This window comes from Podarcis liolepis (genome assembly GCF_965112155.1).
Source record: "Podarcis liolepis genome assembly, chromosome: 1".
NCBI lineage: Eukaryota > Metazoa > Chordata > Lepidosauria > Squamata > Lacertidae > Podarcis > Podarcis liolepis.
Window position 1 is genome coordinate 37937997 of NC_139554.1, and position 15937 is coordinate 37953933.

Here is a 15937-nt window from a genome sequence, read left to right on the forward strand (position 1 = left end):
TGAAATGGGTTCAGGTAATATCATTCAGGATAAACTGGATTAAGATACCACACCATTATGTCAAAATCTGAAATGTTTAAAACTGGCTGAGAATTATTCAGTAAGCAGGGTCTCACCACAACTTCCTTTATTGCCATTAGGATATTGCCTTTCACCAAATAGGCATTGATAACTTCTGTAATCCAATTAGCCAAGTTTGATCAGAGTGTTCTAGTAAGCCAGGAAGGACAAAAGTTCAGCCAACATCCTCAGGCTTCACAAACTTGACTCTTCCAAACCTTGACACTGAACTTATTAAACCATCAAGCCTAAGCCTGGGTCTTTCAGAAAGCATTTTGTTGGCTCAGTTATTGTCATAGATCTGAATGCTGCTGACTATTGTGGCTGGGAGTGCAACTGTGATTTTCGTTCTTTGCTAATAAGAGTTTTATTTGATGTGTTTTAAGTGTACATAAAGAGGTATAGCTATAAATAATTTCTGCACAACTTTTGAACAGCATCTTGGCCATTGGCAGCCATGGAAATACATGTGGAATGTCAGCAGAAGTGTACTTAATGTTTTCAGCAGCTAGCCACCTAGCGTAATGGGCAAGCTGTATTTCTCTTTAAAATTACTTACCTTTTCAGCCTAGTGATTGGCTGCAGTGAACATTTGCAAAAGTCTCACATACACATCAATGACTATCTAGGCTTGCAACCTTGGTATGTTCCTACAAAATAATTCATGGCATAGGCAGAAATACGAAAACCTTTCATTATCAGTGAAATAAATTATTCAGCTGCTCTTTTATAAGTATCAATAATATAGAATTTAACACATCTAATTGCATGTTTCTCATGCTTGAGAATCTGCCAAGAAAAAGACATTAGCAATCCTGATGTTGGGAAACCTTTAAATTGTTCATAATTAATGATGTGCAACAAATAAATGAAATACGACTCAGCTGGTTCATGCACACACTGTTGTAGCAGATAATCACTTCATAGAAGTGCAGGTGATATCAGTACTAGCATCCTCCTTGGAACATTATTAGCTATTATCCATCTCAACCTATCATTGTTTCCCTCCCTCTCCCAATCAAACAAATTCTCTCTGCAGTATTAAGGAAGCAGAAATAGAGTGCCTTTGAATCAGTTTGCATGGTTAAAACACTGATTATAAAGAAAAGAAAGAGAATTCTATCATGACCATGATTTTGAGGGGGGGGGGTTTCCACTTCTTATCAGTCATCTACTAATTCTAAGCCCCATTACTGAAATATATGCATCACCAAAACAGACAACACATTGTAGACCTGGGTCACCTAAATGAATAAACTATTCTATGGATATTAATTTTCAGAATAAGCTATGATCGTCAGTTGCTTACCTACAATCACAATTCATTGTATTTCAGGGTTAGGGCTAAAGTGTGCTTTGTTTCAGAGGCTGAAGCTGTATTTCAAGCCGATAACATTCAAGCTCCTGTGAGAAATTAAATGGAATGTTTATTTCAAATGGGTTTCCAAATGGAAGCTAAGAAAGCAAGCCAATGAATTAATGACAAATTTACAGCTCCACGATTTATGTGTCAATCACAATTGCAGCATTGTTCACTGAAACAAACATGGCCACTTCAGGCATTCGAAATGAATTTGTGAAGAGGGAAGGGAGGTCTCGCATGTATACGTTCTGCCCACCCACCCCAAGTCCCTTTCACATACGGAACATGAAGGGGGCTCCCGCATTCAGCTGAATGCACATAGAAGCCTTCATGTGCTCCGGAACCCCTCATTCATTTGCCCACCCTTATAAACCCCAACAAAACGTCAAACTTGAGGCCACACACATGGAGTGGGGCCAGCGTATGCGCTGCCTACACAATTTCTCCTCGTGTGTTGCTTGACCATTGGATAGAACTATGCTAATGTATTTGTGAATCTTGGCCAAGAGTACAATAACCTTTAATTTTGCTGGTATGTTGTCTGTTTATGACAGGAAATACCAGAATAAAAGCAAGGTGCATGCAGTAATTATTTCTGCTGCTTGAAGACTGGAGCTACCCCATCACCACAACAAAAACTAAGAAAAAATCCTTATTTTTGTTGAAGAAACTGGTCAGTAATACATTCAATTCAACAATAAGCAATTACAGAGCCCATGCTTCTTGTTCAGAAATCTACACACATCAGCTACTTTTCACTTTCTGTTCAAAAACAGTAGTGCCTGCAGTTTCAGTTTTCAGAATCTATCAAACAGCTTGCTTGCTCTCAGCAAAGCAATGCTACAATGAAACAGCAAGTCTTTTTTCTCCACTATTTTCACCACCTGTGAAAGATGTTCAGAACCCTCTGTAATATGCAACATTTCCAATTTTCCCTCATTTCAGTGCTGGGTCTCATGCACATGTGTAGACAAATGCAAGATTTGTGTCCTTACCTTTGAGCACTTTTTCATTATTTAGTGGTACATAAACAAAAATACTTTTTAGTTTACACCAGGCTTTCCCAAACTTGGGTCTCCAGCTGTTTTGGGACTACAACTCCCATCAGCATTAACTAGTAGAACCACTGGTCAGGGATGGTGGGAACTGTAGTCCCAAACCAGCCGGAGACCCAAGTTTGGGAAACACTGGTAGACAATCCAGTAATATGGTAACATAGCCATGTTTTGTTTTGGTTCTTTTTTTTTTTGTTTTTGAAAAATAATCATAGCTAGGGCACCATCTGCATAGTGTAAGTGTAATCTGACCAATTCAAATTATTTTGTTTAACATAGTCTTTCAGTTATACAAAGGTATCACATCCTGTTGTTGAGTCTAGTAGGCACAAACTTCAGTTATGTCAGAAACTTGATCAAACAAAAACACTGTTGTGCTACTTTCACATTATCTCAAGTTTCATCAGGGTTCGACAAAATTAATTTTCATGCAGAAGTCACACTGCTCAAATCTTCCTACAGTTTTGTAAGAGTGCAGTGCCAATTATACTATCATGCGAAAGTAAGCATGTAGTCCTAAACTATAAGTCAGCCCCAGTGAACCCAGTGTTACAGGTTTCCACTGTTAACTGTTTCACTCTTCTCAGAGTCAGTGCAATTCTGTGCAATTTTATTCAGAAGAAATTCCCATTGTCTTCATAGAGAATTATTCTATAATAAAGTAAGTTTAGGCTTGCAGCCTGAATATTACGGTTAGAACTAGTATGATGGCATAAACTGATTACCTGAGCCCATTAAAAATGATATAGTGACTTAACAGTAATGGTGTATGCATGCTTTATTACTTAAATTGATGCTTTTTGGAAGAGATTTATTGTGAAACCAGCCTCAAATTAATGCCATTCATGGAGATATCGGGGGGGGGGGGGGAGAACTCGATGCAACACTTTTTTTAGACCACCGTTTCCCGCTAGTGGTGTTAAAATGAAATTGTCAGAAATAAGCAAGTCACTAGGAGAGCAGTCTTAAGTGTTGACAGGGAAGAACAGAGTGGCATAACCACCACTCTGTCTCAGGCCTGTCAGCTATAGCCAGCCAGGCAGAAGGGAGACACAATTAATTCTTGCTTTTTCCTATGCCACAACAGCAGCATATTTCTGCAGGGCATATGCATATAGCACAACCCCACCAGCACCACTCTTACCCCTGCCACACACACCAGAACCTCAACCTACATGTTGTTCTAACCTTCTCAGACATCAGCATGGTCACGGGGGTAGGACTGCACTTGAGAATTCTTACATATAGCACATATTTTTTTCTAGGATTTGGATTTCATTTCATTTTTCCAATGAACAAAAATATAAATACGAAAAGATGTGCAACCCACAAATTTCTTAAGGCACACAATACTTTGGGGTACCTTTGCAGTGAAGTACACAAGGGAAGCTGAAGTGATTTGAACACTTTCCCTATGAAGAAAGGCTAAAGTGCTTGGATGTTTTAATTCAGAGGAGGGGAAAGGAACAAAGAAGTCAAAATAGACATTTTTAAAATTAGTCACAAGATGATGAGAATGGGATCTCAGTAACACACACACACACCCTTTCTCATAATGCTAAATTTTGCTTGGTAATACGTTCCGCACAACACCTAATAAGCATATAAAATCTATCAGTTTAGATTAGTTGTTTTTTTAAAGGATTAGACAGGTTTATTGGTTATAAGTCTACAAATGGCTGTAGCCCAGGAATGGGGGAATTTTGGACTTCCAGATGTTGCTGAACCATAACTCCCATCATCCTTGATGGGATTGATAGTTCTAAAACATATGGAGAAAAAAGTTCCCCCACACGTGTTATAGGCCATCTCAGGAAGCAATCCTAAATTTCCTGGAGGGAATATTCCCTGGAGGGGCTAACTGAATGTTGCAGACTTCTCTGTGTTTGGATGAAGAAAAAGGTCTTCTGCCAGAAGTCTCTTCATTTCAGCAGCAAAATTATTCCTCATAACCACTTCCTCACTTTTGGTGCATCCATTGTCAGGGGTAGAAGAAAGTTGGTTGTGAAACCAGTTTGAAGGAAGAAGGATACTGTTCAAACCCATCTTTTATCCTGGTTGGGGTGAGCCTGGAATGGCTTTAAAAGTGGCAATTATTCTACCATGGACTCTTCATAGCAGTCATCTGTAAATAGACTACCACATTCAGTTTCAATGTATTTCTGAATCTCAGGTGCTGGGGACAAAAGACAGATGATGGTTATATCCTTCCTGTTCTGCTTTTTGGCTTCCATGTGGCTTTGGAAACAGAATGCTAGTCATGATTGGCTTTGACTTGGTGCAACTGGAAAGTTTATATATTGTTATGGGCACATGCTATCAAACTTCTATCATGAACAGAAGTTGTATGTTGATTTATATGCATGTCACAAAATGCAATACGCCTACTCGAGAGATACCATTCTGAGCAAACTTTGAAATGGTATGAACTATAATTTTACAAAGAATTGCATATTTACCTGTGGCACTTAGTTCACAAATGCAATAACATGTGAGAGGTTTTGTATAAATTGTAGTCTGTGAACATTCTGGGTGGTAAATACCTTTGAACAGTTAACCAACATATTCTGATACTGAGATTACTTTTAGAATGCCTTGACATAGTTTGTTTCTAACATGGATATTTGAAATATGATCTCATTTACAACCCAGACCCTGGAATAAAACCCTGCTGTCAGTAATATTAAATGTCCAAATTAATATGCTTGTATGTGAGAGCAATAGTGAAGACTTTATATTGTGAGTTGATTTATGAGTATTTAATCTATAAATAATTTATAATTTAAGATTGCATTTTTGTCCTACAAACAGGCAGTCCCTTACAGTATAAATTTGCAATTCAAAGTTAATTCTCATCTTCCAAATCTGGTTTCCTGAGTTCATCAATTTCCAGCACAGCAGTTCCAGCATAGGAGTTGTTTGGAAGTTAATGATGTTAACTTTCTATATTTCTTTTACTCTCTCTCTTCCAACTTCTCATCGTACTTTGGAAATATCTTACTAGGAGAATCCATCTCAAATATGGCAGAGCTGAACATCTTTGAGGGGAAAAATACTTGGTTTTGCTGGCTGGGCAGATTTTCAAAATCCCCCCCTCTCCCTGCCCCTCCTCCCTCCTCCCTTCCTTTTCCCTGTGTTCATGGTTTCCACAATGGTGGTCAGTCACCTTGGTGCTGCTGAGTACCTTTTAAACAATCTACAACTCGTCAAAGTAACAAAAGGAAGCTTTATTTTATCTTCATCAAAATGATGCATAGCCAATGAGATTCAGTATGTAATGATCCCTAAAGCCGAATCAAGAGTGAGGAGGGGAAGCGCGGAAGACAAAGTGAAGTAAACTGCAAAACACCCAACACTAAACCATTGAAACAGCTGATTTTCTATTTGCCAAACAGGAATTATTCTAGCTCCTTTCTAAACCCAAATTTGGTAACATTACCTTCTGTTTGAGCATGCCTTTGACATTTCACATGGGGAAAGGATATGCCTTTCCCCCAGACCAGTTTAGCCAGTTGCATTTCTGCTGAACAGGCCACACCAACAGGAATCATCTGCTCAGTTGTCCTATGATTCTGATCCAAGCAATGTTGTTGTTGTTGTTGTTGTTGTTGTTGTTGTTTATAGCCTCATTACAGCTTTGGCAATTTCACGTGTAAAAGGAACCTCTTCCCTTTTAGGTAGGGTTGCCATACTACCAGGCATTCCCAGGCATGCCCTCTTTTTGGGGTCCTACATGCCCATCTGGTGGGAATTTTATGTTTTAAAGCAAACGTCCTGGATTTTGGTCTTTTAAAAATAATTAAAAAAATGTTTGTAGGCAGTTCTGGTTTGGGCCCGGGTGACTTGGGCTCAAGCTCTGGCTCTGGCTCTGGCATGGGCAACCTGGGCTCTGGTTCTGGCTTCGGCACCCTAGGCTTGTTTCAGGCTTGGACTCTGGTGTGGGAGGCTCGGGGTCAGTGCTATTGTGCAATTGCCCTAGAAAAGCTCAACAACTTTTTGATTTTTAGCTCTTGAAATACAGCAGCCCTACTTTGAGCTATTCATACTTTTCACTGGCATCCAACCATTCTGACCAACAAGAGCATTTTCATTTTTTACAACCTTCTTGTTAAATTTAGTTGAAAAGCAATCCAACATCAGTCATTGGTTTCTGTTTCCACTTGTTGAAAAATGTTAGCTGTTTTAAAGCAAAGTTCATAAAATAATATTGGAATCAAATACGCAGTTAAATTGTTGCATTTTCAAAAGGGTTATAATTAGTACAGGGGTATGTGGTGCCCTCCCCATGTTTGGCTCCAACTCCCATCACAAGTCAACAGGAACAGTGGCCAGAGATGTTGGGAGTCAGTGTATAACAACAACTGGAGGGCATCACACTTGGCTCCCCGTAAACTAGCAAATAGATAGGACTTAGGCACAAACTGGACAACATGCCATTAATTCAATTATTAATCATGGTAATACTTTTTTTAACAAATGCAGGATCATTTTCCTTCCCGACCCACCCAGCCACATTATGTTTCTGATTCAGAGCAAGCCTCCAGTGCCTGCTATTAACACTGAAAGAAAAGTTTCATTTTTAACTGGAATTGCATTGGTGTAAGTGCAAGCTTTTCTTCCAATGCAAATATTGTAACAGGTCTATTAGGGCTAGGGGCCTTCAGATCCAGACTGCAGCAAGGCACAAAGGATTAAAGCCCCCTTCCCCTTCCCAGGTCCCAACCTGGTGTTTAGGTTTAAACAAACATTCAAGCAATAAGTTTGAGCTGTAAATGTCGATTTTGGAGGGCTGGCTTCTGAAAGCTGTCCAGACAGGAAAACATGCAGGAATTATATGTTATCTGCACTGTATGCCTTGCAGGAAGGGTTGGGGAATACGTGTAAGAAGTCCTGCTGAATTCAATGTCACTTACACCCAAGAAAGTATTCATAGGGTTGTAAGCTTATAATGCAATGCTCTACATGCCTTGCTAGAGGCAAGTCCCACTGAATTTAGTGGGATTTATTGACAGGTAAGGGATTGCAGCTTTAGCATGATTTAATGAAATTTAACATTGTTTGTGACAAACTTATTAAAATAAAAAAATGTAAGTAGGCTATAAAGCATTTCCTAAGCTATTCCTAAACCTGATTCCAATACAACTGATATAATTCTTCCCTGTGAGTCCATTTCTAATCTCTAAACCAGAGTTATAGCAGCATTCTTCTTAGATTGCATGTTGAATTTTTAATTCCACATTCATTCTATATTCATTAATGGCATGCATTAACTTGTTATATATGGTAGCTTTGCAAAATCTAAGACTCAGAATGCATGTTATCATTTGCAGAATCATTTCATTGATATATCTCTGTCTTAATGCCCCATTCATAGGGAAATAAGAATAAAATATTTTTAAGAATATGAATCACTCAAATTTCTAAGAAAAGGGGGCCACATAAATATGTGTGAGTATGCAATCTTACTCTGTTTTCTTTCTTTTTTAATGTTCTATTGATTTCAATGGAAATACATTTCCAATTAAGAGTGCATAAGAATTTATCCTTACACCCTGATCTTAAATAACTTGAAAACCCACCAAAAGACCTGCTTGGTAAGATTAGATTACCACACCACATCAGTAATCTGTGAAGCTTGGAACATGTGAAACATCCTGACTGCATCTTTCTTTCCCACGACATTGTAAGCGGACAAATTGAGAGGGTTTGTTCTGGTGTGGAAATGAACAACATGATCAGGGCATCTACATGTGATCAGTTTCCACATATTACCATAGCAATGAGGGAAGCAAGCACTAGGTACTTGCTTTTTGACAGCTACAGTCACTTTGGTAACATAGCTTATCCTTTTTTGTAATTCATTCCAATATGCTCACATATTGTTTCTATGGTGGCTAGTATGAGGAAATGGTGTACAGGGAAGTTAAGCAAAGAACCCAGTCTGAAAATTCTTAGATTCTTGTGAATGTTAGATAAATAACTTGCCTTTTTTTTTAAGGACAGTTTGGGGCTACAGGTTCTTAGTGATCTATAGGGGTCCATCGTGCTTCCATAATGAAGTGTTTTCCCAGGCAACCTTAGTAAAGCCAGATACATTTTAGTGGTGATTCTTTCTCGGTTTTCCCCTAGGCGTCTCTGTTGGATATAGGGTCAATGACAGACCAGCAATCAGTGATTATTCTATGATACATTATTTTATCTCAGCTTATCCCCAGGGAAATACCCTAGAGGTATCAATGCCTAACCACATCCCCCCCCCCCCCCCGCTAAATTGCTTTACTACCACAATAGGGAACATTTGGCTCTCTAATGTTCTTGGACTACAGATCCCATTATACCTGACCATTGGACATGCTGGCTGGAGCTGACAGGAATTGGGAGTCCAGCAATATCTGAAGGTCCACAGGTTCCTCATTACTACCTTCATATTCTTAGGTGTTTTTGAAAAGCTTAATAGTCACCCAAACTAAGGGTGCATGGAATTCTCTTTGTAGAACTAGTCATAAAAACCCTTCATCAGTTTAGGATACATAATTGTTAACCAAATTTCTTTGTTTTCTAGATGATTCATTTGAAGAAATCAGTATTGCCCAAACTTGCTGCTAATTTTAAAACAGAGGATGTGGAAACCATAGAAACATTGTGTAATTTCTCAAGGGGGTTCAAGTTCATTTTGTAGATGTAGGATGAGAATTCTGATTATAAGCACATGAACAACAACTTAAACAAAGATTAGAATAATTTAAAGACACAAACATATTTCATATTAGGAAAAAGATTGCAGTAGTGACTCAGCGACTCGGAATTTATATATTCAAATAGTTTCTGGCCTTAAGAAGAGATTGGATTTGATATCCCGCTTTATCACTACCTGAAGGAGTCTCAAAGCGGCTAACATTCTCCTTTCCCTTCCTCCCCCACAACAAACACTCTGTGAGGTGAGTGAGGCTGAGAGACTTCAAAGAAGTGTGACTAGCCCAGGGTCACCCAGCAGCTGCATGTGGAGGAGCGGGGAATCGAACCCAGTTCACCAGATTACGAGTCTCGCTCTTAACCATTACACCACACTGGCTCTACACCAGAGGAAAATAAGAAATAGGTTGATATATACCTATTAATATGCTAAATGCATCATTCTCTGATGTTATAAAGATACATATAAAAATACAATCTGATCAACTGACACAAAACTCTAAAACTGTGGTTCCCTATTACCTAAGTACTGTAGACCCCCTGTTTTTCAAAAGCCAAGCTACGGACCTCCTACTTTGTAAATGTTAATATCTCTATGGTAGTTTTTGTGATGTGAATGGCACCACGGACCCCTGGGCGGGTTACACAGATCTCCTGGGGTCCATGGACTATGGACCACCAATTGGGAACCACTGTTCTAAAAGGCAAAGCAGTGTCTTCTGGAGAAGTTTTTCAGGGGTACAAAGAAGCTTAGGGCAGGAGGGAGAAGGAAATATCCATTGTGTGAGGCTCCTTCCAGTCACAAAACATTGGATTAAACCAAAAGAATCTTTTAAGGTGAGTTTGGGGCTACAGGTTCTTAGTGATCTGTAGGGATCTATTGTGCTTCCATAATCTTTTAAGATGGTTTTAAAATAAGCTTTTAAGGTGGTTTAATATCCTAAGATATGAACAAGCCTTTTCACTGTGCTTCTTAACACATGTGAGCAAACAAACCAGGAAGTCATTCTTAAACCAGCTTCACACCATGGCTTAATAATGGCTTGTACCAGTGCTGTTAACCATAGTTTACTAGTTGCTGCCCCTGATGTCTGCAGTCTTCCTTCTCTCTCCATGGGTTCAATGTAACCTGGGGAAAGAGCTTAATTAATTCACAAGCAAGTCTCTGAGTCTGAATCAATATTTTCTAGACATACTATGCTTCTAGAAGCTGCATAGTCTACCTTCTATTTTCAAATATCTGAAGCAGTTATGCATCTTTTCTACACAACCAAATGAACAGCCAAATTATTTGCTATTAATTTCATATTAACATTATATAATATGATTTTGAATTTTCTCCCGGGTATAAAGACTTCAACATTAATCAGTGAAAACCAGAAATATTCATTTTGTGCCTTTCCAGACGAAGGCAATAGGAACTGTGTATTCAAAGATCACCAGCCTAAGTACCACTGTAATTTATTTTTTGTATCATTTTGGGTAGCAATATTTTAAATTTCTAAAATGTTATCCATATGTAGACGTAGACATACATGAATAAATCAGGCTGTTTGCTCCTCTACATGTTCAGAGATGATCAGGATGTATTTAAACAAAACAAAAAAAACCCCCCAGTGTTTTGAAAGATTTTATATCCCCCTTAGTTTTAGTCATGGAGCAACAGGTTTTAATAGCCAATAAGTACCATTTTAAATCATCTTCTTGGATAAACATAGGCCATATAATTCTACACTGTAATCTCTCTATTCAACTCAATTACTTTTGGTTGAACTAGAGCATATCTTTTAGAAATACTTTGTGCCACTGGTGCCACACAGCAGCCATAAAGCTAATGGATTGAGCTCTCTAAAGATTCAGCTTGTGTCCAAGGAAGTCATGTGATATGAGATCATTTTCTATTAATTCTTCCTTAGTTTTTGTTGGAAAAGCTTCTGCTGAAGCATTCATTCAGATAGTGGCTGCAGGAGATGATGGGTCTCAGAGTAACAGTCTGTTGCCTAGGGAAAGTTTAATTAAATACTATTAGTATAAGTCTTTGGGGTGTAAAATATATAACAGAATGTTGAATCCTACCCATGAGTCCCAAATATGGATTCAAATAGCATTATAATCTTTATCAATTACAAATGCTAATTTGCAACTTTATATAGCCGCCAGCCTGTTGGTCCTCAGTCTAGCTATCCCAACTACCAATGTGACTCGGTAACTACCTTGACTGGGTGACTCAACTGTGGCTCCAAATATTGGCTTAGTAGTCCACATTAAAGGTCTCCTAAAGAGGTTCTGCATGCATTATCATCACCATTTCCTACGTATTTTAATAACGCTATTATTACCACTAATACATTTAGAAGGGTTGGAGGAAGGTCAGTGAGTCCACTTTTTCCAATTGTGCCCCCTCTCCCAGGTCACATTGAGCTTGTGAACTTTGACATGCTGTTTTAAATATCCCACTCTTCTCCATTCAGGTTGCATCAGAAATTCTCACGCATTTCATTTACATTCTTCTCTCTCGTGCACCTACACGGAACCTGCCAATCGTCACCTCGTTATCTTTCAGAAATGAAGCGAAGTTGACCAAACCTGAAACATGTACCGCCGTATCTGGTGGTGCATAGTACCCCAAAACAATTCCTCTTTCAATCAGAGAATGAGAGGCAAAAAAATGTCAATTTCCCATCCATCCCCATGGACAACCAGCTCATTCTGCAAAGCCTGAAGTAGGATGTCTATCATAGCTCACCACAGATACTGTCCAGGACCGGTGAGGTTGTTTACTTACACCATGTCTCAAGCCTATTTGTCTGACCTCGTGAGACCTGGAACTGAGTCCTGGTCTAGCCAACTTCTCCACCAAACCTGTCTCTACTACTTTGAGAGATAAGAGCAGTAGCACACACAAACACACACACTGTACACATACTTGGGTAGGTGGAAATTTAATCCAGTTTTCTAAAAGTGTTCTAGGAATTTTAAAAAGTGAACTAATTGAATACTATTAGATAGAATGCCATTAAATCTACACAGATTTACCTGCATTTGCCAAAACTTACTGTTTAATGATTTCCAGCACAATCCTATGCATGTCTTTTATTAATTTCAATGTCTAGGATTGCTACCTAGTTTGAAGATATATTGAGATCTTCTATACCTTCCTATTGATGTTTTGTAACCCAAATGTGTATCCATTTTGTATATTGGATTGTATATTGTATAATTCAGTGAGCAGACAATCACATTTATTATTAGACAGAATTGAAACACATAAATGAAGCTATTCAGAATACATCAATTGTTCCTGCAAATGTAATTTGAACTCTATGAAACATTAATGTGTGAAGTACATAATGCTTTTAGACTACAAAATAAAAACAAATGAAAAATTGGAATGGTATTAAAAGTATGTATCGACGTAGGTTTTCCTCTTCTCTATTCAAAGCATGTTTATTATACCAGGAAGGATAGGACAAATGTGCATAATGTGCAGTGCATATTAGGAAATGATGTATGTGCAGTTACATAGATATAGATATATTGTGCAGGCTCAATAGCCTCTTCTTTTCAAGGTTACTACAAAATAAAGACAAGCTATAGAGGTTGTCTAGAGAAAGTATTTTTCTTTAATTACATGTTTATATCACTTCAAAGTCTAGAGCTTTGGGGGAGGGGGGTTATGCAAACATTTTAAGCAAGAAAACTGGCAGTGGTAACATTGTGCCCTGATAGGCAAATAATGAGGCAGACACATAAGGTGGGGTTGAACTGAGCCACTTTTATTTAGATCTTAAATTGAAATCAGCGGAGGGGGAACTAACTTAGCTGTATAACTGTAGCCATTGGGCAACCCGCCCTTGCCTAAGGAATTGAGGCATGGCTTCTTAGCCTGCCCCAATTCCCGGCTACACCCTGAAGGTGAGAAGGGAGGCCTTATCTCATCTCCAGCCCCCTGGAACGCAGAACCCCAGGTCGATGAGAGAGTTTGGCCTCAAAGGAGGCCCCTATCTCACCCTCTGAATCGTGGAGTCCCAGAAGTGGGCCTCAGAGCCGACCCGTCACCTGAAAGGTGCCCAAAGGGCATCACCAGGCTAAACCAAACTATTTCTTTTCCTGCACCTGAACTGCCAAAAGTGATCCAATCAAAAAGATTAACCTATTTAAACAACACCCTGAGATCTCCGGGTATAAGGCGGTTTATAACTTTAATAATAATAATAATAATAATAATAATAATAATAATAATAATAATAATACCATCTAGCACTCTGTCCTGCTATTCAGTATGAAGTAGGCACAAACCCAATCTGTGATCCCAAATGCAGATTGGGAAAAGTTCCTACGTGTCCCCCTAGTGGTGACCCCGAAGCACACTGGGAGACAGGGAGGGTGCTGCTGCAAATGGAGAGGCTGGAGGGAAGGCAGATTGTCCCTTAAATCAAGTCCTGCCCACTCACTTTCACCACCTTAGAAATGCACCAATCGGTACAGGGAATTTTCCTGCTCTACCTCTCTTGCCCAACAGCTTGCAAAGGCGTCCAGCCTTCTTGGCACCAGGCACCTTCTAGGTGCCTTTCCAATGAAGGAGAGTCCACCACCTTTTGAGGTAGTGAGTTCCAATGTCGAACAGCTCTTGCCATCAAAAAGTTATTCACAATATTTAGTCGAAAACACTTTTCTTGTAATTTGAAGCCTTTGCTTCTGGTCCTACCCTCTGGAGAAGCAGAAAACAAGCTAACTCCAGCTTTCATGTGAAAACCTTTTATCACCAATAATTCTTAATTCTCGGGCGAAATGCTTTCACTCCTAAAGCTCCAAAAGGAAAACCTTTTGTTAGTCTGCACATAGTAGGAACACATTTGTGAATAGTTGTGTTTGATGTGCACTGCTGTTCACGGAATATGTGAAGTTTACCACTTTAGTCAGCTTTTCTGAAAGTAGGAAACCTGATCCACATATAGAAATCAATAGATGGATGTAGATAATTGTGTCTGGACTGAGTATATATCCTTATATTGTCAATATTTGCTAAGCTTGACATCTGGCATTTTTATTCATGCTCAGAGCATTTGGATATTTTATTTTGTTTTAATCTAGAAACTACTGCTTCAAGTTAATTTAAGGTGGATGGGGGCATTCCAGTGTGGTAAATTGCAAAGTATAAGCCATTTATAAGTGTGACAGTAGTAGATTACTGTGGAAAAAAATAGTCTCATATTTTCAATGATGGAGAGAAATCCATAGAATGAGGTTATAGAACAGAGCAAGAATTATCAAAAAAATAAGCTGAATAACTAGCTTCATAATGGAAATATTTGTATTCCTAATCGAATTAGGTTGTGGCTAAATCCGTTTGAAACCAGTTGGCTATGGTTAATATAGGGTGCAGTACTGTAATTTATCTGGGAACACAGTGGGGCTTCTGAGTCAACATTTGTAGGATTGCAATGTCATAGATTATTATTTATGAGTAACTGTAGTGGATATTATTAAAATAACTTTATTTACATATTTAGTAGTTGCTCACTGTTATTAATCAGTCTGAGATGCAATAACTTAAGATAGTGGCCATATATCAGTATATAGTGTGTTGTGTAGAAAATAGTAGAAAGTGATATTTTTAAAATTGCTATGTTTTATTCAGCCAGTCAGAAATAATCAATTAAAAGTAGCAGTTTGAACCCAGAGAAGCTTCCTTTCTTGGAGAAAAAACCTTTCTGCAATGGAGGACCTTTTGCAGGAAGGTACGCTGGATCCAGCCAAGTATCTAAATCCCTTGCTGAATTAAAAAAAAAAGTATGACATTTGCAGCTCAATCCTCTGCAGATTTATACAGAAGTAAATCCCCACTGTGTTGAATGGGACTTACTTCCAAGCAAATGTACATAAAATGTGTGTTTTAGATATTTGTTACTGAAGTGAAATACTGAAATCAGTGAAATTCTGTCACTGGAAACAACTTCAGTTCTGGGAGTAAAAAGTTCATTGGTGAAACCCGTATAAAAATATTCCTGCAACCGTAATAAAACATGAGAAATTACATAATTCACTATTTTTTCTTCAAACAGACTCATGAATTTTTCCTCATGTGGGGAAAGTGGCAGGACAATTCCTCTAATCTAGTAAATATCTCATTCTCATATATATATATATATATATATATATATATATATATATATGAGAATGAGATATTTACTAGATTAGAGGAATTGTCCTGCCACTTTCCCCACATGGATGCCTTGCTTTGCCAATTAAAGTCTTTAGGGGTTTATTAAGCTATTTATTTGAATAGTCAGATTTAGAATGTATATTCTTGTCTGTTTTATTTAATATATGTATATATTACCAAAGGTATATTTGAAGCAGATGCCATCACAGATGTTGTTTGATCAACTCAAATATGAAGGAAGGATACTGCAAATGAGAAGATGGGGGAAATATCAATATTTTCCTAATAATATGTTGATTTGTCTAAATATTTCACTCAATAGTTAAAGGGTTTTCCTTTTCTGTGATGCCAAAATTCTTTCAGAATCCATTCTACCTTATCTCAGAATATATATAAAAACTTGTTGAACATGACTTGCTTCCTAATTCTGTCTTATGTCTGCTTCAGTTCTTCTGCCTGTTTCAGGTAGCAAAATATATTAAGTATGTTGAATGTGCAAAGCAGTAGTATTATTCATATTTTTTTGTTTAATTACAGGTAAAGATTATAGTTCCCAACAGCACAGCAGGTCTGATAATAGGGAAGGGAGGTGCTACAGTC

General features: G+C 38.2%; 1 protein-coding gene across 6 annotated transcripts in view; it reads left to right on the forward strand.

Annotated features, from left to right (window-relative positions):
- Positions 1 to 15937, forward strand: part of NOVA1 (NOVA alternative splicing regulator 1) — a 146520-nt gene that overhangs the window by 123364 nt on the left and 7219 nt on the right. For 4 of the 6 annotated variants that reach the window (XM_083508700.1, XM_083508702.1, XM_083508703.1 and 1 more), the window contains one exon: positions 15875 to 15937. This exon is cut by the window's right edge and continues 3028 nt beyond it. The exons of the other annotated variants lie outside the window; for them this stretch is intronic. In XM_083508700.1, the coding sequence (XP_083364826.1) occupies positions 15875 to 15937 (63 nt within the window). The remainder of the gene's footprint in view (positions 1 to 15874) is intronic. 6 annotated transcript variants of the gene reach the window in all.